Source organism: Ictidomys tridecemlineatus, chromosome 10, assembly GCF_052094955.1.
Source record: "Ictidomys tridecemlineatus isolate mIctTri1 chromosome 10, mIctTri1.hap1, whole genome shotgun sequence".
Classification (NCBI taxonomy): Eukaryota; Metazoa; Chordata; class Mammalia; order Rodentia; family Sciuridae; genus Ictidomys; species Ictidomys tridecemlineatus.
The window spans coordinates 125,286,372-125,313,138 of NC_135486.1; the positions used below are offsets into that span (position 1 = coordinate 125,286,372).

At 55.4% G+C, this 26,767-nt stretch overlaps 3 protein-coding genes across 15 annotated transcripts in view; 2 read left to right on the forward strand and 1 right to left on the reverse strand.

Annotated features, from left to right (window-relative positions):
- Positions 1 to 2,272, forward strand: part of Atp2a1 (ATPase sarcoplasmic/endoplasmic reticulum Ca2+ transporting 1) — a 17,910-nt gene extending 15,638 nt beyond the window's left edge. The window contains exons 17-23 of one of the 2 annotated variants that reach the window (XM_005323787.4): positions 33 to 235; positions 417 to 502; positions 586 to 719; positions 840 to 957; positions 1,144 to 1,261; positions 1,548 to 1,590; positions 2,011 to 2,272. In XM_005323787.4, coding sequence (XP_005323844.1) covers positions 33 to 235; positions 417 to 502; positions 586 to 719; positions 840 to 957; positions 1,144 to 1,261; positions 1,548 to 1,552 — 664 coding nt within the window. In that variant the 3' untranslated portion in view covers positions 1,553 to 1,590; positions 2,011 to 2,272. The remainder of the gene's footprint in view (positions 1 to 32; positions 236 to 416; positions 503 to 585; positions 720 to 839; positions 958 to 1,143; positions 1,262 to 1,547; positions 1,591 to 2,010) is intronic. The other variant, XM_005323786.5, reaches the window with a different exon arrangement.
- On the reverse strand, positions 2,227 to 14,155 carry Rabep2 (rabaptin, RAB GTPase binding effector protein 2). 4 transcript variants are annotated; one of them, XM_078024154.1, is made up of 14 exons: positions 13,503 to 14,155; positions 12,798 to 13,007; positions 9,645 to 9,802; positions 7,124 to 7,234; positions 6,658 to 6,999; positions 5,926 to 6,021; positions 5,729 to 5,827; positions 4,903 to 5,058; positions 3,924 to 4,101; positions 3,770 to 3,781; positions 3,622 to 3,677; positions 3,475 to 3,528; positions 3,239 to 3,355; positions 2,227 to 2,834 (listed from the first exon to the last, which is right to left on the reverse strand). In XM_078024154.1, the coding sequence occupies exons 1-14, from the start codon at positions 13,561 to 13,563 to the stop codon at positions 2,733 to 2,735; spliced, it is 1,752 nt and encodes a 583-aa protein (XP_077880280.1). In that variant the 5' UTR covers positions 13,564 to 14,155; the 3' UTR covers positions 2,227 to 2,732. The 4 variants fall into 4 exon arrangements, with proteins under 4 accessions (XP_077880280.1, XP_077880283.1, XP_077880281.1 ...); XM_078024157.1 differs by lacking the exon at positions 13,503 to 14,155 and adding an exon at positions 13,160 to 13,285; XM_078024155.1 differs by lacking the exon at positions 3,770 to 3,781.
- Positions 14,156 to 16,274: 2,119 nt separating this feature from the next.
- On the forward strand, positions 16,275 to 26,425 carry Cd19 (CD19 molecule). Of its 9 annotated transcripts, none has more exons than XM_078024148.1 (16): positions 16,275 to 16,383; positions 19,659 to 19,722; positions 20,231 to 20,469; positions 20,794 to 20,997; positions 21,126 to 21,404; positions 23,041 to 23,151; positions 23,421 to 23,469; positions 23,771 to 23,859; positions 24,244 to 24,339; positions 24,458 to 24,559; positions 24,636 to 24,704; positions 24,806 to 24,862; positions 24,947 to 25,003; positions 25,706 to 25,792; positions 25,894 to 26,000; positions 26,170 to 26,425. In XM_078024148.1, the coding sequence occupies exons 1-15, from the start codon at positions 16,290 to 16,292 to the stop codon at positions 25,983 to 25,985; spliced, it is 1,689 nt and encodes a 562-aa protein (XP_077880274.1). In that variant the 5' UTR covers positions 16,275 to 16,289; the 3' UTR covers positions 25,986 to 26,000; positions 26,170 to 26,425. The 9 variants fall into 9 exon arrangements, 8 of the variants coding, with proteins under 8 accessions (XP_077880274.1, XP_077880279.1, XP_077880271.1 ...); XM_078024153.1 differs by having other exon boundaries at positions 16,365 to 16,383; positions 20,231 to 20,488; XM_078024147.1 differs by lacking the exon at positions 16,275 to 16,383 and adding an exon at positions 19,816 to 19,966 and having other exon boundaries at positions 19,556 to 19,722.
- The last annotated feature ends 342 nt before the right edge of the window (positions 26,426 to 26,767 follow it).

The following is a 26,767-nucleotide window of genomic DNA, read 5'->3' on the forward strand; positions in this document are numbered from 1 at the left end:
TGGACAGGTGTGTGACCACCTCCTTCTGGCAGCATCTTCCTGACGGCCGCCCTGGGGCTGCCTGAGGCCCTGATCCCCGTGCAGCTGCTGTGGGTGAACCTAGTGACCGACGGGCTCCCGGCCACGGCCCTGGGCTTCAACCCCCCAGACCTGGACATCATGGACCGGCCCCCCCGGAGCCCCAAGGAGCCCCTCATCAGCGGGTGGCTCTTCTTCCGCTACATGGCTATCGGGGGTAAGCAGGATGGGATCCCACCGCCCTTCCCAGCCCTAGGGACTGACCCCCTGCTCAGGACACCAGCTGCCCCAGCGCAGCCCCCCAGTTGCCCTCTCCCTCGCCCAGCTGTCACCAGTCAGGAAGGCCCTCCCGCGCTGGCCACCTCCTGGCCCTGACCCCTCCCCATCTTCCCACACAGGCTACGTGGGTGCAGCCACTGTGGGAGCAGCTGCCTGGTGGTTTCTGTATGCAGACGACGGGCCTCATGTCACCTACAACCAGCTGGTAAGAGGGGACAGAGAGCTGGGCCCTGGAGGGTGGTGTAGAGGCCTCCAGGGGACCTCAGGCTCCTGTCCCCTCCTCTGCAGACCCACTTCATGCAGTGCACGGAGCACAACCCTGACTTTGATGGCGTCGACTGTGAGGTCTTTGAGGCCCCTGAGCCCATGACCATGGCCTTGTCCGTGCTGGTCACCATCGAGATGTGCAACGCTCTCAACAGGTAGGGCCTCCTGCCCGCCCCAGTGCCGTGTGGGGCCAGCGCCTGGGCCTCCACCCCCTGCCCTCCTCTCCTCACGGTCTCTCTGTCCCCCTCTGTGGCTCTGCTCGGCCCTCGCTGCAGCCTGTCTGAGAATCAGTCCCTGCTGCGGATGCCGCCCTGGGTGAACATCTGGCTGCTGGGCTCCATCTGCCTGTCCATGTCCCTCCACTTCCTCATCCTCTACGTTGACCCTCTGCCGGTGAGCCCCCTTCTGCCACCTGTCCCCCAGCCCCAGGGAGCCCACACAGGGCCTGGGGCTACTTGCACTAGAGGTGCTGACCAGGGGAAGGTGGGACTGGCTGAGATGGTGCCCGGCCCCTGCTCCCTCTCCACCTCCTCCCAAGAGGACACTTGCTTTCCTCACGGCTGCCGTCCCCACCCCCAGATGATCTTCAAGCTGCGGGCCCTGGACCTCACCCAGTGGCTCATGGTCCTCAAGATCTCCCTTCCAGTCATCGGGCTGGACGAAATCCTCAAGTTCATTGCTCGGAACTACCTAGAGGGTAAGGAGCGCCCCTCCCCTGACCTCCGGAGCCCCAGGCCCTGAGGTCACCCCCTGCCCTCCGCGCGGCGAAGTGCGCCCGCCCCGCCCTCTTCCTTTGCAGGTGGTAAGTTCTCTGTGGCCCTGGTAGGACCAGTGTCCCCAGGCAGGGGCGCCCAGGCCCCTTCTCTGCTCCAGCCGCTCCAGGCAGGGTCACTCTCCTGGGCGGCCCCCAGCCTGCTCAGCCCTCTGGGCCCGCAGGCCACCTCCCTCCTTGACACCAGCTCTCTCTGTCCTCTTGGCCATAGGATAACCGTCCCCCTCCTCCATGTCTTTGAACCCGTGTCACAGGTATCACCCTCCCTCCCTGCCCTCGCGCCAGCTGCTGTGCCCCGCCGCCTGCCCCTAGCCGCCCGCGCATCCCAGGTCACTTGCGCTCGCAGCTCCACCTGGAGCCACTGCCACTGCTGCCCCTGCCGCGCTTCCACACGGCTGGTCTCTGCCCTCGCGGTGGCACCAGCACCGCTGCCAGGGCCCGGGCACCCTGGCGGTGCCCAGCCTCCGGGCACCACTGTCCGCTGGGCTGCGCTGCGTGGCGCTGGCTGCCTCTGCTGCTGGGGCTGCAGGTGGGAGGGTCGGGAGCTGGGGACACAGGTAAGTGCAGGGAGGAAAGTGGCCGCGGTGACCTCCAGGCTGTGCGCCAGCAGACGAGCACTGGGAGGGACCCCTCTCCCCACCCCACCTGCTCCATCCCTCCCCTTCTCCTTCCAGATCCAGAAGATGAGAGAAGGAAGTGACCGTCCGCTGCCCCTTCCTCCCTGATAGCGACGCATCTTCACCAGGGCTGTGGCACCAACTCCTCCCGCCCCGATATGTTTCTGTTTATAAACACGTTTCCCCCCCCTCCCCCGCAACCTGTCCTCCCTCCCCACCCTGGACATCCTCCCCTCCCAACCCCGTGGGGCTTGCAGGGACAAGGCGACCGACTGAGCTGAGCTGCTTATTTATTGAAAATAAATGACAGAAAATTCTGGCCTCGCCTCCGTGCACGTCTAGAGGCCTGCGTCAGGCCCCAGGGACAAGCGTCTTAGTGTCATGCGTCCAGAAAGCAGCTGCCTGTCACAGGGTGTGCATGAGGGACCCACTGATGCTGACAGAGGCTGCCAGCCACCACACAGCTCGGCTGTGCCTCGGACGGACGGGGACGACTGTGCCAGCGTGGCTGTTGGCCAGCGGGGGCGCTGGAGGCAGCACGGCAGCCAGAGAGCCGCAGGGTTCAGCCTGCCCTTTGGTTCCAGGAGGGGGCGGTGTCATCCCTGAGAGCAGAAGGCCCAGCCTCTCTGGGAGGAGGCGCTGGGCCACCAATCCCAAGCTTGGAGAGGGTGAGAGCTGCGTCCTGACACCCCAAGCCCAGGCCTCAGGGTCTGGACTGGAGGAAGGCAGTCTTCCCTGGGGGGGTGGAAGCGGGGATCGATGGGTTCTCGCCGGGCCCCTCAGGTGTCCTTGATGTCCCTCACATCCTTGAGGGACCCCTCATCCAGGATGCAGCGCACCTGCTCCAGAGTCCCAGCCTGGCGGATCCGCTCTAGGCGCACCTGGGGAATCAGGCAAGGGACACAGAAGTCCCTGGTAGGGAAACTCAGCTCCTATCCCACCTGCCAACCCCCAGTGGCAGGGCCCAGGACCAGTGCACCTAGGGGCACCCCGTCCCCCCAAGCCCCTGCTGCCACCAGAGGAAAGGGAAAGAACGGGTCCTAGGACAGCTCGAGGAAGCTCAATCTGCCACAGACCCTCCGTGCCACCAAGCCTGTGCTAAGGGCATCCTGTGACTGACACAAGATATACCCAAAGAGCTTCAGCTTTGGGGGCAATAATTCAGGGCTACGTACCATGCCAGCCCTGGGAGGAGGACAGGGACTCCCCCAACTGAGGGACTGTCCTCACAAGACACAGGGCAAGTCACTGAAAACCACACCAGTATTGGGGGGGGGTGACATACCTGCAGGGCCTGGGACAGTCGCACGAAGTCCCTCTGCACCTGTTCGCTGGTCTCCAGCTCAGCCTGCAGCCGCAGCACCTTGGCCCTCTGCTCTGAGAGGAGGTCTGTGAGCTGGGCCTGTGGGGACAAGACACCGAGTTAGGGCCTGGCTCAGCCTTGGGCCAGCCAAGAGGGGGTGTGGTCAAGTACTGAGATGACCCCACACAGTCACCCCTTCCACACCAGCTGACTCTGACCTCTTCTGTCCGGCCAGAGCCTGGCTGTTGCAGGAGGCCTTCCTGGCGCTGGGCCTGAAGGAGACAGAGGACAGGAGGGGCCTGCTAGGTCTTCTCTGCACAGTGCCGTCCCTCACACCCTGGTCTGCTCCCTGGGCTCTGCCTCACCTGGCTCTGTTCCTGCTGGATCCGGTCCATCTCTGTCCTCAGGCTACACAGGGAGGCTGGGAAGTCAGGCGCAAGGAGGCTACAAGTCAGGCCCCCACTGGTTCCTTCCCCACCGGCCAGCCCAGGCCAGGGCGCCTCCCATACTCACCCTCTAACACCTCTGTGGGGGTGGGGGGGAGGGAGAGAGGGAGAGAGAGAGAGATGTTGGTGGAGGCTTGTCCTCCCATGTCTCCCCTCCTCTGCCCAGGTGGTCCCGCGGCAGGTCAGGCGCCTGGCGGCAGGGGAGCTGGCTGGGCCCTCACCTGTCTCCTCCCGCTGCACCCGCAGCTGCCCCTCCAGGCTGGCCCTGGCCGCCGTCTCCTCCTCCAGCGCCTCCCGCAGATTAACGATCTCAATCCGCAGGCGCTCGGCCTCGTGCTCCCGGGCCTGCAGCCGGGCGCGCGCCTCCTGCCGCGTGCGGTGCAGCAGCTGCTGCAGCTCCTGGAAGGGACGCGAGTAGCCCGCTGGGCACCGGGCCGAAGAGCAGGACAGGAGCCGGCGGGGCCGCTGGCCAGAGGGGGATAGCGGGGAGGAAGCGGAAGGAAGGAAACTGCCCCAGCAGGAAAGAACCCAAAGGCCAGGCGGGAGGGTACAGAACACCCCACGTTCGCAGTGGAAACGAAGGCACCGCGCCCGACCCGCGCACAGCGCAGGGACTCAGAAATGGGGCGGGGCCGGAGTTCCAGAAGACCAAGAGACCCCTGGGTCAAGCCCCCAAGCAACAGAGTCCAGCCCTCCATTATTTATGGACTGAAAAGTAAATCAAAAAAGAACGAGAGGATGAAACAGGATCCAGGAAAAGGGGCACCGCAGAAGTGGATGTGCGCGTAACCGCGGGGTAGGGACAGGTCCCAGGGATCTTTGCATTTTGAATAAATTACATTATTCATAAATTACATCAACAAAGGCCATGCACAGATCAATGATGATGGCTTATGAACCAAAGATCATGATGAATTCAGTTTAAGGATCTCAGGTCTCTCAAAAACAGGAAACAAACCAAATCGTTGCCTCCTGGGTGTCAGGAATTGTTAACTCTTCTTCATGCCAATGCTGGGAAGACACTATGGTCCCATTTCTCAGATGAGGAAACGGAGCCTTAAAGAGGTCAAGTGGGTTGGCCAAGGCAAAGAGCCAAAACAGCTGCCAGGGTCTGTCCCCAGGTCCCCAGATGCTCTGCTCTGCCTGGAAAGGAAGGGCCCACAGGTTGCCCAGGGCTCTTTGTGCCCACGCCCTGCTCACCTGCACCGAGCTGGGCAGCGACTCATCCTCGCCCTCGAGCTGCTCCAGGCTCTGGGGGACTGAAGAGGGCAAATGCTCAGCCCGGAGCCCCTGGTTTTCCTCATTCAGCCGCTTTACCTCATGGTGCAGGCACTTGTGAGAGGTGGCCAGTTCTGCCTGGGGACAAACATGGCAGTGAGGAGGGCAGGCTGGCTCCTGATGTGCTGAGGCAGGAAGACGCCCCCTTACTGCTTGGCTTTGGCTCCAGGCTCTAGACACCCTCCTGTTGCCCTGGAGCACAGGTGGGCAGCTGCACTCCATGCTGGGCCTTACTTGGCCCACACTGTTCCTAAAACCCTCAAGTCGCTGCCAACTTTGACAATTGGGAGCTGATGCACAGGTATGGGGGTTTCTGGCTTCTCTTGAAAAATCAGAACGTCTAGCTGCAGGGAGCTGGCACTCCAGGCAGGAAGGATCTGCTTAACTGAGCAGCTGTCCCCTCAGGACCCCTCCTCCTGGGCCAGGCCACTACCACACCTTCCTACCAGGCACCTGGTGCCATCTGATCCCTTCCCCCTCCTCTGGCCTCGGTAATCACGGGGCTTGTTTTCCATCTCACAATCCACAATCCAGGCCCCATTATCTCAACCTCACAGAGGGTGAAGCAGAGGCCCTGAGGTCGCAGGTTAGTTCAAGATCACAAGAGCTCCGGCTGTGGCTGCGCGGCCCCCAAACCCTTTACCTACCTGGCACCAATGCCTGGGGGAGGCCAGAGCAGCCGGAGGAGGAACAGGTGCCCCAACTAGCCTGACCCCGCTTCCTCCTGCCACACGTCCCCAGCACTCACCATCTGCAGCTGCACCCGCTCCTGGGCCTGGCTCACGGTCCCCTGCAGGGTCCGAAGCAGCTGCTCTGAGTTCTGGACCTGGGCCAGGAGCACCTGCATCTGGGGGTGGAAGGAGGACATCCGTGAGGTCAGGGCCACCTGGGGGGCAGCAGGTGGCCAGAGGCCCTCTGAGGGCAACAGCAGAGGCTGGGACCCACCTGCTTGGCGCAGTCCTCGGTGCTCCTTCTCAGGCCCTCCTGCAGTTCATCCCGCTCGAGGCTGACACTCTCCAAGTCCTTCTGCAGTTGCCGGCCCTGCCAGAGACCCAGACCTGTCTCAGTCTCCAAGGGAGGCCATCCCTCTCCTGCAGGCTCCGTGCCATCGTCCCCTGGCCCCCTCAGCCAGATGCTCAGGGACGCTGCGTCCACCCTGGCAGGCCCCACCCACTCTTCCTGTCTCTGCTGCCATCTCCTGGTCCAGTCACTGCCTTCTCCTAAGCCACAGTTCCAACCGGTCCTGGTCATCCAGCTGCTCCCCAGCCCCCCACAGCCCACCCCGACACACAGGCCTCTCCCTGGCTGGGCCGCGGCGCTTCCTCCTGGCCTGTCTGAAGTGTGGGCTCTGAAGGACAGCCCCTGCCTCCTCCTGACCTCTCTCCTGGAGGCCTTCCTGCACCCCCCCTGCCCCTGAAAACTGCCGCTTTGCCACCATCTGGGTCTCAGGTCCCACGCTGACAGTCTCTGCCCCAGGCCCTCTTCAGTTGTGTCCTGGGCGACTCGCCCTGTGACCTTATCCACTCTGTGTGTCCGCGTGTGCTGGTGTCTGACTCCCGCCCTCTAGGGACGGTGTCTCCTTCCTCATGGCGTCCCCCACTCTAGCTCTAGCTCTAGCTCGGGGCCAGGGTGGCATGTGGCCCCAGGCCATCCGCCCTGTCCACCCCGTCCACACACCTCGGCCTGCAGCTGCTCCCACTGGTTGTCTGGGACCAGCTGGTACCCAGGAGGGGGCAGGTAGATGCCCTCGGGGACCAGGGTGCCCGTGGACACCAGGGAGGCCGTCTCCTCCTGCTCGGGGCTCAGGCCCTGGCGGCTGCGGGGCAGGGAGGCGCTGCTGCCGGCTCCGCCGAGGGAGAAGGAGGAGATGGAGGCGCCGTCGTCACAGTTGTGGGCGAAGGCCTCGGCGGCCGGGCCCCCATCGCCGCTCGGCTCCTCCAGGGGCTCCAGGGGCGGAGATGGGTTGCGGGACAGCAACTCCGTGGAGCCGTGCAGGGAAGGGGGGTGCCGGGGACGTCTCTAGGGAAGGGTGCAGGAAAGAGGCTGGGGAGCTGGCTCCTGGGCGCCCCTTCCCGGCCCCTGGGCGCCCCTTCCCGGCCCCTGGGCGCCCCTTCCCAGCTCCACGCCCCCGGCCGCCCCTCACCTGGATCTCTTGGATCAGCTCCTCCGCCTTCAGAAGCTTTGCCTTGAGCTCCGCGATCTCCTGCTCCATGGGCAGCACGATCTCTCGCAGCTTCTCCGAGTCCTCGTGGGCCTGGGGGACGTCAGGAGGTGAGTGGGCAGGACAGCACCGGGCAGCCCCTGGGCCCCTCAGTTCTGTTCAAGGTTCCTCTGAGCGCTTCGGGGCAGGAGGCAGGTAAAAGGGTCAAGGTCCTGACTACCTTCCTTTGCCCACTTCCTCTCCAACATCTTTTTTTTTTTAACCCTAAAACTTCTTAAATCTTAACTTCTGCCACACCATCCATATTTATATTTCTCAGCTTTCCTATAACACGATCCTATGACTCAGTTCCAGCTAATGTGGTGTAAGCAGATGTGCCACATGTGAACTTCCAGGGCAACTCCTTAAAGGAACAGGAGGATATGTCTTTCTGTATTTCTTCTTGCTGAATGAAATGTGGATGTGATGGCGGGCACTCAAGGAGTCATCTTGGGCCATGAGGCAATTTGCTCTCTATGGCAAAACAGCCATGGAGGAGAAGCCTGGCTTCCTAAGGACTTACGGAGCTGCTACACCAGTCTGGACTTTAAGAAAAATAAACTTCTATTTAAGCCAATGCTAAATGGATCTTCAATTGCATGCAGGCAAACCTCATCCTAACCTAACTGATATGCCCTCCCACACTCCCACACAACCCCACGGGTGATTAATACTCTTTTGTTCCTGCTGAGCTTGCAGAGCAAGAGCCCCTGCACGTGTCACTTGGCTTCTCTAACCAACCAACCAAAACTGGGCCATATCACCAATGCAGTTCCTCCCGCCACAAGTGCCAGGTCACTGAGAATGGCCCTGTCATCCACCCAGGTGTTCAAGGCAGAAATTGGCCAGTCATCCTTTCTGTTACCACCCTCTTCCAATTCATCCAGTTTTTCTTTTCTTTTTTTTTTTTTCCAGTGCTGAAGATTGACCCAGGGCCTTGTGCCTGCCAGGCTCTATCATTAAGCTATATCCCCAGCCTTTTTGAGTTTTTTAGTTTTGTTTTAATCTTGAGACAGGATCTTGCTAAGTTGCTGAGGCTAGCCTCAGATTTGCCATCCTTCTGCCTCAGCCTCCCAAGTCTCAGGGGTTACAGGTATGCACTACCATGCCATCTATCTCTTGAATCACTTTTCCACATGAATGCAATTTAACCCTCCAAATCTCTTATAGGAACAGCTGCAATATAAACCTGTGTGGTCAGAACAAACACCCCGATCTCATCTGCGGCCCCCGAATATACTCTGCAGATGCCTAAGCAACAGTGATGGCTAAACGCAGGGGTTGCCCAAACTAGCCCCTGCCTGACTGCAGACTGGACTGCCTTCCTCCACAGCAGGTGGCTGTCACCGAGCAAGGTCCTCCTCCTTACCACTCTGCAAATGTTCCCCGAGAAACACTGGCTGCAAGGAGCAGCCTCTGCCGGAAGCTGAGGAGTGGAGGGAGGCTCTCCTTTCTTGGGCTCCTGTTTTGACCCTTGTCTTTCTAACTGGGCAGTTCCCTCCATCTCCCCAAGCCTCAGCTTCCTCGAGCATGAAATGAGGTATTAAGTGAGTACCTCACAGGGCTGCTGTGTGGATCGAACGAGGCAGCGGTTTAAATTCACTTTAAAAGATGAAACATTTGAAAATAGGAGCTTCCTATTGTTGTTTTTAGTTGTGTGTGAGTGTGTGTGTGTGTGTGTTTACGTGGTGCTGTAGATTGAACCCTGGGCTTTGCACATCCTAAGCAAGTGCTCTACCTCTGACCTACATCCCCAGCCCTGTGTGTGTGTGTGTGTGTGTGTGTGTGTGTGTGTGTGTGTACAAACATACACACATATAAATTAAACATATATACAGATAGATACAGTTTTTTTGTTTTTAAGAGACAGGGTTCTCCAGGCTGGCCTCAAACTCCTAGGCTCACGCCATCCTCCAGCCTCAGCCTCCTGAGTGGCTGGAGCTACACCCGACTCACTATTTTTGTTTAATGATAACAACAATAATAAAGGAGGCTCTGTACCATAGAAGTTAAGAACAAAAACTCCAGGACCTCACTGCTTGGACTGGTAGATGCCAACTCCGCTTCTTTATATGTGCAAAAGCTGGAGCATCACGGAGTCCCTGAGCCTCCCCTTACCTGCTCAATGGACCTGGTGCTCCCGCCTCACACGTGGGCGAAGACCGGAGGCCCCAGCTCTGCCCAGCACCAAGCACCCAGCGCCTGGCGCACGAGAGGTTCCCTTAAGGGTTAGTGCCCTCCCCCTTTCACGGCCGATCTGGCTTTGGAGGTAATGAAGTTGGTCGCCCCACCAGCACGGGGCAGGCCAGGACTGCGCCAAGGGGCCAGCAGTCTGCGGTGCTCTGTACTCCGCCCGGAGTTGTCGCTCCGCGTCCTGCGCCAGTGACTGTGGACGGGCACCTCAGCGATTCCCACCCAACACCTTCCTGAGGCCCAGGGGGACACAGGCCACCCCGACCCCAACCTTTTCCATCTGCTTCTCCAAGGAGTCCAGGGGGTGGGCCCGGGCCAGCAGCTGCTTCAGGTGGCCCAGCTCTCGCTCCTTCTCCTCGGAGTCCTGCTGCTGCTGCTGCCGCTCCTGCTTCAGGGACGCGATCTGGGCTTCATAGCTGCTGATGGAGTCTGCGGGGGAAGGGTGGCGCTCTCGATGTGCTGCCTGCCTCCGGAAGGCCATCTACCACAGTGGGCATCACAGGGCTCTGCACACAGAGCTGGGCCGGCCGTGGCCTCTGTGTGCCTTAGCATCCCCAGCAACAAAACAGGGTGCTGCTGACCCACTGCTGGTTACAGGACCAAGTGAGACGACATGGGTAAGGTGCTCAGCCCTCTCCCTGGCACATGACAGGGACCTTGGCCAATCTATCTCTCAGATGTATTTGATTAAAGACCTGGTCCCTAACATTTATACTAAAACCGAAAGTCAAACACCATTTTAGTTAGCAGGAAATGGTTCTGATATATGCAGTACTGATTGATAGATAGATTTTTTTAAACTCAGGGGCACTCGACCACTGAACCCCATCCCCAGGCCTATTTTGTATTTTATTTAGAGTCAGGATCTCACTGAATTGCTTAGCACTTCGGGGTTGCTGAGGCTGGCTTTGAACTCACGATCCTCCTGCCTCAGCCTCCCATGCCACTGGGAGGCATGGAGCCACTGCTCCTGGCTGCAGTATTTCTCTTAATGTGGACCAATTTCAGAAGTAAAGGCTCAGTCGCCACACTGCCTGGGTTTATATTGGAAGCATATGTCCAAATCAATTGCACCACATAAATTCACCAAGAGGTGACAGGACAGAGAAGCTGGCATCGTGACAGCTAATCTGGGCATACTCAGAGTGAAGGAGGGACTGAAGGTGATGATACGCAGCCCGTGAATCAGGGTGGGTGGCACGACCAGGCAGAATGGTTGCCAACAATTTCCAGATAACCAACAGCTGGTTGATGGGTAGGACCTAAGGTACCAGAAACCTTTATTTTGTGCTCTGGAGCACAGTGTGATGATACTTGATTTTGCGGTCAAAACAGGACTGGATTTGCAAGTGATTCTCTGGGCCACCAAGCTGTTTTGGATACAGTTCAAAGTAATGCTTGGATACTTCACGATGGAAACTGTATATGCAGACAACAGGATGGGCCAGAATTTCTGTTAAAGCAGTAATTACCGTCTCTGTGACTTCTACAAGGGCACACTGTTCAGATAAAGAATCACTGGGAGAATTTGAAAAATCTGATCTTCAGAGACAAACTGTCCAATTGATCCTAGAATAGATTGTGAAAACACAACGGCTATTCCTATTAATACGGATCAGCTACAACAAATATTTTGGGGTTTTTGGTTTGGGGTGGATTGAACCCAGGGGTGCTCTACCACTGAGCTATGTCCAGGTAACAGGGCCAGCGGGAGCAGAGGCCCAGAGGCGAAAGGTGGCAAATGTGTCTGGGCACAGCGGCATGTTAGAAAAACCCAAGTGAAGGCTCCTGAGGAGAGATGCTGGGAAGGGGGGGGCAGTGCATGGCTCCCGAGGTTTGGATTTGCACTACAGGTCTGTGACACCAACAGTAGGTAGAACAAAAACATTTTCTCTCTGCACAGACGTTTATTTATCTTAATGTGTACTAATGTTAGGAGTAAAGGTTCAGTTGCCAGATTACCTGCCAAATCTTCTGCTCCTGTCTAGCTGTGTGACCTTGGGCAAGTTATTTAAACTCTCTAGGACTCAGAGTTCCCTCTGTCAAATGGAGTTGGATAATAGTTCCTACCTCATAGTTTGTTATGAAGATGAAATACTCATAAAATATTTAGCTTTGTGCCTGGCATATATAAGTGCTCAATAAAAGCTACTGTTATTACTTGAGACACACCTTTTTATTTTTTATAGAGATAAGAAGCTTCCTTTAATACATGTATGTAAGCTTTTAAGAAGTAAATCTATTAAAAGAACAATTACTGCCAGGCATGGTGGTACATGCCCGTAATCCCAGCAACTTTTTTTTTTAAATACTTTTTAAAATTGTAGATGGACACAATATCTTTATTTATTTATTTATTTATTTGTATGTGGTGCTAAGGCTCGAACCCAGTGCCTTATACCTGTGAGGCAAGTGCTCAACCACAGCCCCTAATCCTAGCAACTTGAGAGGCTGAGACAGGAGGATCTCAAGTTCAAGGCCAATGATAGCAACTTAGCAAGACCCTAAGCAACTTAGTAAGACCTCATCTCAAAATAAAAAGGTCTGGGGATGTAGTTCAGTGGTAAAGTGCCCCTGGGTTCAATCCCTAGTACCCAAAAAAAAAAAAAAAAAAATTTTTTTTTAAAGAACATGAAGTCAATAACAGGATGAATTGTATGAAGATCTAACTACATTGCATAAGTATGGATGCCTGGAAATGTAGGAGACAGCTCCAGATCCGGAAACGCATGGTGGGATGGGAGTGTTAGGCGGTTTACTCTGGAAACCAGTGTCAAGGCCAGATCATTGAGGGAGATCTGAGTCTGGGACAACAGGCTAGGAGAAAGCAGACAGAGCCCCATTACAGCAGGTGGCGACAGGTCTGTCCTATGTTTCAAAGACTTTTGCCACTGACTAAATGATGAGGCAGGAATTAGGAAAAGAATCTCAGGGCCCTGGGAGCAAGAGAGCTGGTGCTTCCCAAGTACAGAGGAGGGAGGGAGGACGGTGTATATGTGTGTGGGAGGGGTGGGCAGGGGTGCCTGGGGAAGGTCGGAAATTGGAGGATCACATTCACAGACTGGGCCCCCAAGCTGAGTCTATAACCCAAGAGCCCAGACTAAAATAAGACTCATTCAGGGAACTGAAAAGTTTCTTGCTTATCTTTAAGGTTGATCAGTCATCAGTGAGGGACGAGAAATGACAGAGAACAAGGAAAGAGACAGAGCAGGGAGCTAAACTTAGCTATAACTAACAAGAGTGGCTGCCATCACGTGTGGTTCCTCTATGCAAATCAGAAAAGGGTGGCCCTAGCTCTGGGCCATAGGCATACCCTGAGCTAGACCACCCTGCAACCCTCCTACCACTGATCTGTCCTCCTTCTTATCCGGCGGATACTCCCTCTTATGGGCTGATGGGGAGTCTGGGGGAGAGCCCCTCTCACCTTTCAGGATGGCCTGCAGCGAGGCCACCTCCTCTTGACACTGCCGCTGCACTGCAGCCACAGCCTCGGCTTTGGTGCTTTCGCTCACCTCCGCCACCGCCTTCATGGTCTCCATTTCTGCCAGGGCGCCTGCCAGCTCAGCCCGAAGCCGGCTGAGCTCACCTGACTCGGTCTCAACCTTTACACCTTCAAGGGGCTGGGGGTCCATGGCTGTGGAGGACAGGAATCGGTCGCTATGCCCATTACTTCACGAATCCCCAACACTCCGGGCCACCCACCAAATCTGCAAGTCCTTCAACTCGGTACGGCAGCGCCACCTTCAACCCGGCCCCGCCCCACTCACCTGGCCCCGCCCCACTCACCTGGTCCCCGCCCCTTCCTCGCCTCTCCCCCACTTCATTCTGCCCGGCGTTGCCTACAGTCGGTCCTCGGTTCACCCAATCTCCTCTTCCCTTCAACGCGACCTCCACAATGGCCCCGCCCCTTCCTCACTGCGCCCCGCCTCTCACCTGCCACTGGCCCTCCCCTCGAGCCACCAGGCCCCGCCCCTTGCGCCGGTGGCTCAAGGCCCCGCCCCCTTTCCCGACGGCGTGACCCCGCCCCTTTCTCCAGCCTCCCCTCTCCTCCCCCCACCCCCCGGCGGCCGAGCTCGGCTCCGCCTCGGGCTCCAGCGCCCCCCGCGTGCACGAACGCTCCCCGACGTACCGGCCCCCGGCCGCAGCAGCCGCCCGTCCTCGCTCGCGGCCGCCGGCGCAGCTGCCGCCATCGCCTCAGCGCAAACGGCGGATTCCCGCACTCCCTGGTGACGGCGCTGGCCGCTTCCGGGTCCTCTCGGCTGTTTCCGGATCCGCTCGGCTGTTTCCGGATCGGCCCCGTACCCGCGGCCCAGGCCGGAGGTGAGGGGAATTGCCGAGCGTCGGCCGAAGATTCCCGAGTGGACACCGGCCCTGGCTCCGGGTCCCGCCCCTCTCCTGGGCCGCGCGGGTCCTGAGGACCCTGCCCTTCCAACTGCAAAGAGGTCCTTCCCCGGCGTCTCTCCGCGACCTTGGAAGTTCTGCTGCTGTGCCACCTCGGGGACGCCGGCCGGCCTCGCCCGGGAGGACGAAGCGCTGTCTGGCTCCTGTCGCGCTGCTCCCGGAGTCAACCCTGGATGGCCCCCGGCCGCCCTTCCGCCGCAGCCTGGCTCACGTTACAGCGAGCCGTGGCCCGGCCCTCCCTGCTCCGCCGCCCTGGTGGAGCGTCCCTCGGGCCAGGGCTGGGTCGGCTTCATTTTTCTGGGCGCCTCCGAGTCCCCACGTAGTCAGGCGTAGAAGTGCGAAACTTCCACGTCCCCACCCCCATTTTGAAGCCGCTTCCTGCTAATCCCCTTCTCCCCCTCCCGGTGCCTCTCAAATCCTTCCTCTGGCGCAGCCTGGCTCAAGCTCTCCTTATCTGTGACCTCTCCCCTTGGAGAGTGCAGGCACTTACAACTCAAGCCCAGAGCCTTGCTTCTCTTTACCCCAAACCTGTTTTGTTTTTGTTTAAACTGGGGACTGACCCTAGTATTAACTTACATCCTCATTTCTTTTTCAGTTTTTTGAGACAGGGTCTCTGTAAGTTGCTTTACTGGCCTCAAACTTGTGATCCTCCTGGCTCAGCCTACCTTGTCACTGGGATTACAGTTGTGTGACACCGCACCCGGCCCAAACCTGTTTTCTCCCTCTAAAAGACACTTCAGGAACCTGGAAGTCCTGTAAACTCTACCTCCAGTGTACTCAGTATTCTAGAATGCGTTCCCTTTTCTTCCATTGCTAACATCTAGTCCCAGGGCCCTTCTCCTGAACTTCCTAACTCTTCTCGCAGCCTCTGTGTGGATGGCCACTGTAGTTCATTCTCAAAGCTGCTGGTGCCATCTTTGTAAAATGTCAATCGTGTCTCATTCCTGCAGAAAGCCTTCTAGTAATCTAGCTTGGAAATGGGCAGAGGACAAGAACGGACATTTCACTGATGTCACAAGTGGCAGATATTCTCATGAAAAGATGTTCAACACCATTAGCCTAGGAAAATGCAAATTGAAGCCGCAAGGAGACAGCACTGCAGGCCTCTGGGAATGGCTAAATAAAAGCGCTAACACCAATTGCTGCTGATCATGAGGAGAAAACAGTGTTTCTCATACATTGCTGATAGGAAGGAAAAATGGTACAACCACTGGGGAAAGAATATGGCAGTTGTTGATCTCGGTAAACGCACTCACTTGAACTCACCAAGTTTACCCATCTCAGATCTCCACTCAAATGTCACTTCCTCCATGAGGCCTTTCTTTACCTTGTCTAAAGTAGCCATCTCACTGGGGGACAGTTACAAACGCCTGTAATCCCGGCGATTCAGGAGGCTGAGGCAGAAGGATTGTGAGTTCAAAGCCAGCCTCTGCAACCTATGGAGGCCCTATCTCTAGTTAAAGTATAAAAAAAGGGCTGTGGATGTGGCTCAGTGGTTAAGCATCCCTGGGTTCAATCCCTAGTACCAAGAAAGAAAGAAAAAGACAGAAGCCACCTCTGTCACCTGGCTACTATATGGTGAGCACTTCTCACCACCCGCAATTATTTACTGGTTAGCTTGTTTATCACCATTCTCTTTATCCTTCCCTGACCCCAAAACTTGCATCAAAGTTTTGTGAGAGCAGGCTGGGGATGTGGCTCAAGCGGTAGTGCGCTCGCCTGGCATGCCCGCGGCCCGGGTTCGATCCTCAGCACCACATCCAAACAAGGATGTTGTGTCTGCGAAAACTAGAAAATAAATATTAAAAAATTTCTCTTTCTCTGTCTCTCTCTCTCTCACCCTTTTTTTTTTTTAAAAAAAAAAAAAAAAGCTTTGTGAGATTAGGAGCCCTGTCTTTCTTGTCTTGTGTTTCCCAAAATCTGTTGGGAGGAAAAGGAATGAATAAGTTCTTCCCTTACAGGTCTGTCTGGCCTCCCTCCACGTTGCAGCCAGGGGGAGTTGTGGGAAATATAAATCTGGCCAGGATTATAAATCCCCAATAGCTTCTTGCCCTCAGAATTAAGTCTAGACTTAATTCTTAACATACGTGCACGGTTTCTTTCTTTCTTTTGTAATTTGTAGTTGGGCAGAATCCATTTATTTTATTTGTTTATTCTTATGTGGTGCTGAGGATGGAACCCAGTGCCTCCTGTGTGCAAACCAAGCGCTCTACACTGAGCCCCTGTGCCAGCCCCACATGCAGGGTTTCTAAAAGGTAAAATGATGACTAGAAATGAGCCTCCGATCAATTTGGGGAGCTCTCAGGCCTGGCTTTTATCCTGTAGGCCCTGAGAGCCATTGAAGGCTGCTGAGAAAGAGAAGCACATGACTAATTAAGAAGCTTTGGGAACCAGAATCATTAGACTATTCAAATGACCACTGATCTTTAAGAAGCACAAATTTGTCTTTGTCCCAGCCAGATCATATCTTTAGAGGCCTGGGGAAGAAAAAGAAAAAGGGGGGTTCACTGTGATCATGTGTGACCATTGGCACCCCAGTTCCATCACTGCGGGCAGAATCTTGCCAACGTTGCAGGTCCACTGGCAAGGCAGTCCAGGGCTTCCTCCAGGTACTTGTAGAACTAAATCTCTAAGTCATTTGGACTTAGGCAGTAGCACTGTTTTGTTTGTTTGTTTGTTTTTTGGTATTGAGGATTGACCCAGGGGCACTTAATCACTGACCCACATCCCCAGCCCTTTTTAATATTTTATTTAGAGACTGGGTCTTGCTAAATTGCCTTGAGGCCTTGCTAAATTGCTGAGGTTGCCTTTGAACTTGTGATCCTGCTGCCTCAGCCTCCCTAGCAGCTGGGATTACAGATGTGCACCACTGCGCCTGGCATTTTTGTTGTTGTTATGTCCCATTTTACTGTGTGTGTAGAATGCCCAGCTGAGAACATAATTGCAAATATTCGGTTGTGCAAAAAGAGGTGATAGTAGGTGGGTACGACATAAGCAACTGATGCGAGGCACTAAGCAACTCAGTGAGGTCCTGTCTCGAAATACAAATGGCTGGGGATGTGGCTCAGTGGTTAACTGCCCCATGGTTCTATCCCCAGTACCAAAAAAGAAAAAAAAATTTTTTTAATTGCTTTTTGCAATGCTGGAGCTTGAACTTGCACCCCCAGCACACCCTCAGCACCCCTCCTTGTTTTCTTCCAAAGAAAGCTTTTTTTCTTTTTCTCTTTTCCTTTTTTTTTTTCTACCAGGGACTGAATCCAAGTGCCCTTTACCACTGAGCCACATCCCCAGCCCTTTTTTTTTTTGAGACAGGGTCTCACTAAGTTGCTTAGAGCCTTGCTAAGTTGCTGAGGCTGGCTTCAAACCTGTGGTCCTCCTGCCTCAGCCTCCAGAGCTGCTGGAATTACAGGCGTGTGCCACCATGCCTGGTCCAAAAGAAGCTTTCTTGATAAATGGTGCGTAATTGAGGAACAAAATACTCAGGGCATAGGACTCCAGGAGAGAGCCTGGTGAATTGGTTCTGGAAGGGTCCAAGAGAGGAGGAGATTGATTCTAGAAATAGTTAACTATAGAATGAACCAGCCTTGGGGACGGAGAACATGCACAGGAAGAGAAGAAACTTTTCTCTTGCATTTTGGTAACTTCTTTCCTTCCTTTATTTAACACACACTTATTGAGCACCTACTAGGTGCCAGTGTACATCTAGGGATAGTAAAGATCCCTGTTGCCAAAGAGTGAACATTTGGCACAGAAGGCAGGTGAGAACACTAACACACACGTCATTTGAGACAAGGCAAGTGCTGGAAAGAAAACAACAACAACAAAAAAAAAACAAGAATGTGAGATCAAAAAATTTCCCACGGGCTCAAGGAGGGCCCTTCTGAGGGAGCCATATGTGAGCAGAATCTGAGATGAAAGGAGCCAATCAAGCGGGAAAAGAGCAAGTGCAAAGGGGGGGGGTTGCTTCACAGTGAGAGAAGAGGAGGAGTGTGATGGAGGAGTAGATGGAAAATACGGCATCATTTGGACCTTGGGAAGCCATGCTCTGGAGTTTTATTTTAGGGAGATGAAAAGCCACTGCAGTGTTTTAAGAAGGAGACGACCATGCTCTGGCAAGAGCTGGACGGGGCAGCTGTGGAGCTAATGCTGGGGATTTGAGCTGTTTTGTTGAGTGAGAAGCAAATGGGGATCCAGCGACTCGCCCTCTCCATTCCTCAATGCCCCACTGTTCCCTCCCAGCCCCCTCAACTTGGCCAAAGGGAAGTGGGGGCCCTGCCACCTGTAGAGTCCCCTGGGGTTTGCCCAGGGCAAACAGGAAGCTACAGCCCAGTGAGACTGGCCTGGGAATTGACAACTGAGAAAGCAGGTCTCTTGAGTCCCTGAGCCCTTTTTCTGAGTGCCTTCAGCAGTCTGTCTCTCTCTCTCACACATACACACACACACACACACACACACACACACACACACACACACACACTCTCTCTCTCTGAGAGAGGGACAGAGGGAGAGGGAAAGAGAGATTTAGGAGTTAGGACTCCTGGGTTCTATGCTCCTTGTATCACCAGCCCGCCCGATGCTTGATGTGTGACCTCACACAGAGCCCTGCCCTTCTCAGGGTCTTCATTTCCCCATTTCTAAATGGGTCCTTTCTATAACAGAAGCAGGGGTTTCCTGGAGGAAGAACTGGATGAAAAAGCAACCTGAATCATTAGTCACTTCTAAGGACCACTACAAAGGAGCTGCAGCGGCTCCTGCCTTCTCACATAACTGCCCAGCACCACCCAGCTCTATAAATCAGTGACTGATTTATCCCCAGAATGATCTGCAGGATAGAGTCTCTTGTCATGCCCAGTTTGTGGATAAGGAAATTGTCCATGGTTTTGAACCCAGGCAGCTTTTAGCTATTAATTGACACTGTCTTTAACTGAGGGCCTACTGGGTGCAGGGCTAAAAATGCTGTACCTATATTGTCCTGTTTAGTCTTCACAAACTATATATATATTTTATTTATTTTTTTTCTTGTGGTGCCTTGCACATGCTAGGCAAGCACTATACCACTCAACCACATCCCCAGCCCACAAACCATTTTTTTTATAGTTTGAATATTCTCCCTAGCTAATAAGACAACTGAGGCTTTTTTTTTTTAGAATTTTTTTATTTTTAATATTTATTTTTTAGTTCTCGGCAGACACAACATCTTTGTTGGTATGTGGTGCTGAGGATCGAACCCGGGCCGCACGCACTCCAGGCGAGCGCGCTACCAGTTGAGCCACATCCCCAGCCCCAACAACTGAGGCTTTGAATGATGGAGGAATTTAGCTGAGTGGTGAAGGTAGAAACTTCAAATTCTGATGCCAGGAGCAGTGGCACAGGTCTATAATCCCAGCAGCTCAGGAGGCTGAGGCAGGAGGATCGCAAGTTCAAGGCCAGCCTCAGCAATTTAGCAAGGTCCTGAGCAACTTGGTGAGACCCTGTCTCAAAAGAAAATATAAAAAGGACTGGGGATGTGGTGCTGGGGAGGTGGCTCATTGGTTAAGTGTCCCTGGGTTCAATCCCTGGTTCAAAAAAAAAAAGAAAAATATACAGATTTTGATCTGTCAGACCCCAAAGTGCGCTGGAGGTGGAAGAAACCCCAAGAAATGTTGGTGGGATGAATGGAGGATGTACATGTGAAGGGAAATGGATTCAGGGCGGGGATTGGGAGGAGGAAAGAGGGGGGGGGAGTCTCAGGGAGCTCCTTAGTCTGAATCCCTTCACTCCACAAATTCTGTCAGGTGACTTGATTTAGGGCATAAAGCAAAGGGGACAGTCTCTGCTCCCAAGGGCTTAGGAGCTTGTGGGGGAATTAGAACAAGGAGAGGCACAAATAAGGGCATTTCTCAAGGTGGGGAGTGCAGCAATGAAAACAGAGCTGCAGCAGGAAGAGGGCAAGCTTCACAGGTCGGAGGGTGAGTGGAGAAGGGCCCAGGGGGACCGCCCCCTTCCTCTCTGGGGGGATCGCCTGCCACCCCCACAGACACCCATGCTTCACTGCCCACCAGGCCCGGGCCTGCCCCAGCATCCCCTGCGCGGGGAAGCTGGGTGCCCGGAGGAGCCAGGCCACCATGCCACCTCCTCTGCTCCTGTCCTTCCTCCTCTTTCTTACCCCTGTGGGAGTCAGGCCCCAGAAGCCACTGCTGGTGGAGGTGGAAGGTATGTCCGAAGGGCAGAGAGGGAAGGAGTGGGGTCTGGGCGGCTGGGTTCCTTGACGGGGTAACTTACCCTCTCTGGGCCTCCATTTTCTTATTTGTCAACTTGTGGGAGGGTGAGAAGGACTCTGAGGGTTCGTCCACTCCCAGTCCGTGGGGTCCTCTGGTTTTTTGGAGGGAAGGGGACTAGGGGCTCCTCTCTCCCTCTCTCTCTCTCTCTCTCCCTCTCTCTCTCTCTCTCTCTCTCTCTCTCTCTCTCTCTCCACAGAGGGAAAAGAGATCCTGCTGCCCTGCCTCCAGGATCATGCTCCCTCCCAGCAGCTGGCCTGGTCTCGGGGGAACCAGTCGGAACCCTTCTTAGAGCTGAGCCTGGGCTTACCAGACCTGGACGTCCTTGTGGGCCACCTGGGCATCCTGCTCGTCTTCAACGTCTCTCACCAGATGGGGGGCTTCTACTTGTGCAGGTCGGGGCCCCCTTCCAAGGACACCTGGCGGCCTGGCTGGACAGTGAGCGTGGAGGGCAGTGGTGAGGGCCAGGCCGGGCTGGGCAGTGGGGCTGGGCAGCGGGGCTGGCCAAGGAGAGGGAGGCCTCCAGGGACAGTGGGCCCACGGCCAAAGTGGAGTTGGAGGAGGTCCGCCTGCAGCTTCACGACTGGCACAGCTGCCCCTGGTGTCTCTCACGCTTCTCTTTGGTCGCTGTTTCTCTGCCACCTGCCCCACCCCGCCCGCCATTCTTCATCTCTGTCTCCATCTCTCTGAGTCTTTACTTCTGGGTCTGTATCTCTCTTCCTCTCCTAATGTCTCTGGGTCTGCTTCTGGGTCTCTTCCCAGGGGAGCTGTTCCGTTGGAATGCTTCAGACTTAGAGGCCCTAAAATGCAGCCGGGGGAACATGTCCTCCGGGGGCACTGGGCTCTCTTCTGCTCCCCCCAACACCTCCCAACTCTATGTGTGGGCTAAGGACCACCCTAAGATCTGGAATACAGAGCCGGTGTGTGCCCCACCAAGGGGGAGTCTGAAACAGAGCTTCAACCAAGGTAAGGGGTCTCTGCTGGGGAGATGCCAGGAGGTGGGGTTCCCTGGTGGGGGATGGTGACTGGAAACTGGAAGGTTTGGGGGGATCAGACCCCAAGCATGAGGCTTTCCGTGTCTCTCTCTGCTCCAGATCTCACTGTGGCCCCTAATTCCACACTCTGGCTGTCCTGTGGGGGGTTCCCTACCCCTGTGGTCAGTGGCCCCCTCTCCTGGATCTTCAGGCGCCCTGTTAAGTCTCACATCTCATTGCTGAACCTAAGCCTGAGCAAGGAGGCCCCATCCAGAGACATGTGGGTCCGGGGTTCTGTTCTGTCGCTGCCTCAGGCCACAGCTCAAGATGCTGGCACCTATTATTGTCTCCGTGACAACCTGACCATCGAGATACGCGTGAAGGTCACTGCCCGGACAGGTAGAGTTACCGCCCATTGTAGGTCATCGCATGGGGGTTGCTGGAAGAGTTGGAAGCCAGACAGTCTTAGACCCCTGACCTGAGAGTTGCGAAAAGCCTGGTCCCAAAACCCAATTTCTTTTTGGGGGTGGGAGTATCAGGGACTGAACTCAGGGGCACTCCACCACTAAGCCCGTCCCCAGCCCTATTTTGTAATTTATTTAGAGACAGGGTCTCACTGAGTTGCTTAGCGCCTCGCCATTGCTAAGGCTAGCTTTGAACTCGCGATCCTCCTGCCTCAGCCTCCCCTGCTGCTGGGATTACAGGCGTGCCCCATGGTGCCCAGCGACGGACAGCCTGCACCAGAAACCCAGATTCTCCACACAGCTCTTCCCTCCCTGTCTCTAAGGCTGATTTTCTGGGTCTTCCACTGACGCTGTCTGTTCCTGGCCATCTGCTTTGGGAGGAGCCTTATTCCCCCGCCCCTCACTGCTGGAGCCCTGGGCCTTATCCTCCTCCATGACTTCCCACTCGCATCCCTGACAACACAGTCTTCTCCTGGAACCTTTATTCCCATGGCTCCTGGTGTCACCAAGCCTTAGTAACTCTCCTCTGGGTTTCATACCCAGCTACCCCTGCAATTGCCATTTGATGGCCCATGGAAACCTTAGGCCCAACATATATAAAATAAAAATCAACATCTTTCCCACGTGTGCACTTCTGGGTGGCCCTGCGTAAATGAGAAATGCCAACACCTGTCGCCCGCCCCAGCCGGGAGAGTGGGCATCCTTTCCCCTTTACCCCACCCACTCGGTCATGTTATTCTGCTGGTTCTGTCTCCTGGATTCCCGCCCACCATGCTCTCCAACCAAACCCTCAAACACCATCTCAGCTTCCACCCCAGACTTGACCACAGCGACACGCTAGATCCCAACTCCCGACCTTGTGGACCTACCTTTTCCCTTCACTTTGACCTTGATTGTTTTAACGGCAGCAAGAAGCTGATTGCTAAACTCCACTTAATCCCCACATCCCCTTGGATCACACCCATGCTTTTTACTTGGTTTGCTCAATAAATACTGCCTCACGCTGGGTACCAGGTTGTGTGGCATGGTCCCTGTCCTCCTAGGATATGGCTCCTTAGAGGGAGGGAGAATAGTCCTCCTCATAGCTTGGGACTTAAGAGACTATGCCTTGCTTCAATCCCCAGGTGTATGGTCCTTTTGGATTTTTGTTTTCTGGGTTTTTTGTTTTGTTGGTACCAGACTTTGAACCCAGGGATGCTTAACCTCTGAGCCACATCCTCAGCCCTTTGTAATTTTTTTTAATGTTTATTTTTTAGTTATAGGTGGACACCATGTCTTTATTTTACTTTATGTGGTGCTGAGGATTGAACCCAGTGCCTCACGCATGCTAGGCAAATGCTCTACCACTGAGCTACAGCCCCAGCCCTGCCCTTTGTAATTTTTAAATTTTGAGACATGGCCTCTCTAAGTTGCTGAGGCTGGCCTTGAATTTACAATCCTCCTGTCTCAGCCTCCCAAGTCACTGGGATTTCAGACTTGTGCTACCACAGCCAGCTCCTTTGTGTTCTTGAGGCTGGGAAGGAAGACGCCAGCCTGGGGTCCTTCCTTGACTCACAGCACCCTTTCCTTAGCAGTTTGGCACTGGCTGCTGACGACTGGTGGCTGGAAGGTCCCCCTTGTAACTTTGGTTTATCTGATCTTCTGCCTGGGTTCCCTGGTGGCCTTTCTTCATCTTCGAAGAGGTGAGTTATGTCCCCCAGCCAGTTTGCTTGAACCCTACCCCCTCTACCTCAGGATAACACACACTGGCTAGTATGACACCTGTTTTTCTCTCTTCCCACCCCTCCCCCATCCTACAACCCTGTCCCCCCATTTCTCCATTTCAAACTTCCCATTCTCCTTGGAATTCGAACTCATCTCCTCTGTTGACCCAGGGGACCTCCTTAGTACCCCCTAAATCCTCACTCTGCCAAGCACTCCTCCTCTGATCCCTCTTCTTAACTCCCACCAGCCCTGATCCAGAGGAGGTTAAGGAAGCGGATGATTGACCCCACCAGGAGGTAATCCAGCAAGGGCACCCTCAGCCCCCTTTTATCTTATGTGATGCATTTACTGTTTCCTCCGCCCCGGGGTCTTTGCCCCATCTCCACCGGGAGTATTACTGCCCAGGCTCCAAGTGCAGCTCCAAAGCTGTGTCAAGTCCTCCTGGAGTGATCCCGACTCCTCTGTAGCTTGTCCCACAGAGGAGCCAGCTAATCACGAGTGACCACGTTCAACCTCTGAGGCCCCAAACTGAATCTGAAGTGTGTCCCAGGGTCCTTGCCAGGTCTAGCCTCAGTGCACGTCCCCTGCTTCCACCAGGTTCTTCAAAGTGACGCCTCCTCAGGGAAACGGGACCCAGAACCAGTATGGAAACGTGCTATCCCTTCCCACGCCCACCTCTGGCCCGGGTAAGAGACCAGCAGCCCTTCAGGCCAGGCCCAGCCCTTCCAGCCTGTAGCTCCGCCCCAGCGCGAGAGCTCCACCCATTGCCTCATCCCTCCAATCCCCTGAGCGCCAGGCCTTCCCGAGAGGCAGGTGGGCGGAGGCTGCGGAGCCCCACCCAGGTGTGGCTCCGCCCCCAGAGTCAAGCCCCGCCTCCAGGACACAAAGCCCCACCCCCACGACGCCTCCTCATGTCCAGTTCCACCCCCAAACCGTGCCCCAGAACTTGAGGCCACCACCCCGGATATAGATCTGGCCTCCGTGGTTCAAGGCCAGGTAACTAAACCCAGAGGCCATCCCTGGAACCTACAGCACCCTCTCCCCCTGCCCCCTCACGTTGTCGTCTCCAGGACGTACCAAGCGCTGGGCGGCAGGCATGGGAAGCGCCTCCCTGTCCTACGGAAACCCGCCCCGCGATGCCCAGGAGGCTGGCACCCCAGAAGCAGGTGAATGAGGGGGTCCTTGGTCCCGCAGAGGTGTTGAAGCTGTCTGTGGCACATTCTGGCCTGGGCTGGAGGACGACAACAGGGATTCAGTTCCCCACCCCTGTCCCCAAACCCGCAGGACTAGAAGAAGAAGGGGAGGGCTATGAGGAGCCGGACAGCGAGGAGGGGTCCGAGTTCTACGAGAACGACTCCAACCTCGGGCGGGACCAGCTTTCCCAGGGTAAGGCTGCCCACCCTCCGTCTCCCCACTTCCGTGGGCTGTGGACCCCTGCTGGATGTCCCTCCTTCTCCTCCAGATGGCAGTGGCTATGAGAACCCTGAGGATGGGTCCCTGGGTCCTGAGGACGCAGACTCCTTCTCCAACGGTAATTTAGGGTCCTTGTGGGGCTCCAGGTATGGGGGAGGGGCCAGCACAGTGGAGCGCCTCAGGGTGGGAGTGGTCTCTGGAGCTTTCCTTGTGCCTCAGCTGAGTCTTACGAGAACGAGGATGAAGAGCTGGCCCCACCGGTCACCAAGACAATGGGTGAGTATGAAGAAGGTCGCACTCCTGGGAAGGGGAAAGGTCTGGAAGCTGGGAGGAATAGTGAGGTCCCTTTTCATTTTTCAGACTTCCTGAGCCCCCATGGGTCTGCCAGGGACCCCAGCCGGGAAGCAACCTCCCTTGGTGAGAGACACTTGGGACTAGCCTGCCTTGCCCAGTCTGGGTGACCTGCCCTCAGCCCTGGTACCAGGCCCAACCTTGACCTGATTCTGACCCCAAATTCAAGCTTAGCTCTGACCTTAGATTTGACTCCTAAGTGTAACCTCAACAATGATCCCATCCCCAATTTGGACCCTCGGTATTTACACTGTCACTAATCTTAAACATCAACATCAAGCCCAATGCACTGCCAACCTTGACCCAATGCACTGCCAACCTTGACCCTAGCTCAATTTCCTCTTCATTCTCACTTTTCCCAAATCTGCTCCCTGCCCCACCCCCAAACCCCAGGATTGAACCTGGAGTCTTGTACCAGAGCTACGTCCCCAGCTCTACTTTATTTTATTTGGAGACAGGGTCTCACTAAGTTGCTGAGGCTGGTCTCAAACTTGGGATTCTCCTCCTTAGCCTTCGAGAGGCAGGGTGAGCATGTGCTTCTGTCCTGGCTCCAGTTTTTCTGACCATGACCATAATCTAACCCATACCTAACCCTGAGCCTACAACTAAGCAGGACCCCAAACCTGGTGGTGACCTAATCAATCATTCCAACATGGGTGGGGCCTCCACCTTCCCGGCCCCTCAGGTTCCTTCCCAGTGGTAGGCCAACTTCCTTCCAAGTCCTGGGCATGGATCTGGCCTCCAATTCTCCATCCCCCGCCCAATCAGGGTCCCAGTCCTATGAAGATATGAGAGGGATCCTGTATGTGGCCCCCCAGCTCCGCCCCCTTCGGACTGGTCCCAATCATGAGGAAGGTACGGGCTTCTGCACTGTCCCTGGGTGTCCTCTGGCGGACTTCCCTTCCTAGCCTACTTCCACCCCCACCTGCGTTTTGCTTTTTTCTGGTCCTTCGCAGACGCAGACTCTTATGAGAACATGGATAATCCCGACGAGCCAGAACCAGCATGGGGAGGGGGAGGGCGCATGGGAGCCTGGAGTAACAGGTGACCCCCAGGTGACCAGGTGAGCTGGGAAAGGCCGCTAGGAAATGAGGAGGAGGAGGAGGAGGAGGGAGATACGCAGGGATGGCAGAGGACATTGACTCTGAGAAGGAGAGGGAAAGCGGTGCCCAGAGCCTGGCGGGCAGCGGAGGGCCCCTGGACCCATTTCCCCCCCCATTTCTTCTACACAGCTTCGTGTCCTGAGGCCCCAACACCTGCCTACTCCTGACTTGGAAATCTGGGGACTCCCAGCAGACAATGTCAAACCCTGGAGTGAAGTTGCTTGGGATATTGGTGTGTGTGTGTGTGTGTGTGTGTGTGTGTGTGCGCGCGCTGCGCGTGCACGTGTGTACATGCATGTAGGCTTATGTGTGTGTTTTTGAGAATGTACAACTGAATCTTCCAACCCCTTTTGCTTTCCCCAAATAAACTCAATGAACTCTTCCAGTCCTCTGAAGTGTAGTGCTTTTTTGTGGGAGGGAAGGAAAGGTGAGGATAGACACACTCCTGTCCCCTCTTGAGTTCCCCAGAGGCAGGAGGGCTGCATTCCATGTACTGCGTGGCTTGGCATGTACCATTCATTGCCCTCATCTACCTGTTCCTCACCTTCAGCTTCATTCCCACAACCCAGTTATCCAACTATTGTTCACTCGGCAGTTGTATGCACAAGGAAGAAACCCTGCAGGGACTGGCAGACTACCTAGACGCATCTTCCATCATCATACAGTCTTTATTTATTGAGCATCTACTATATGTATCCAGGCTGGTCAACTCCTGGGCTCAAGTGGT

Coding starts and splice junctions, on each gene's coding strand:
- Rabep2 (XM_078024154.1), bottom strand. CDS start 13,563: ATGGCGGCAGCTGCGCCGGCGGCCGCGAGCGAGGACGGGCGGCTGCTG. Junction 7,000..7,123: donor AGCTGATCCAAGAGATCCAG/GTGAGGGGCGGC, acceptor ACCCTTCCCTAG/AGACGTCCCCGGCACCCCCC. Junction 2,835..3,238: donor GACTGTCCCAGGCCCTGCAG/GTATGTCACCCC, acceptor CTGATTCCCCAG/GTGCGCCTAGAGCGGATCCG.
- Cd19 (XM_078024145.1), top strand. CDS start 19,674: ATGAAAACAGAGCTGCAGCAGGAAGAGGGCAAGCTTCACAGGTCGGAG. Junction 20,470..20,793: donor CCTGGCGGCCTGGCTGGACA/GTGAGCGTGGAG, acceptor GTCTCTTCCCAG/GGGAGCTGTTCCGTTGGAAT. Junction 24,705..24,805: donor CGCAGACTCCTTCTCCAACG/GTAATTTAGGGT, acceptor CTTGTGCCTCAG/CTGAGTCTTACGAGAACGAG.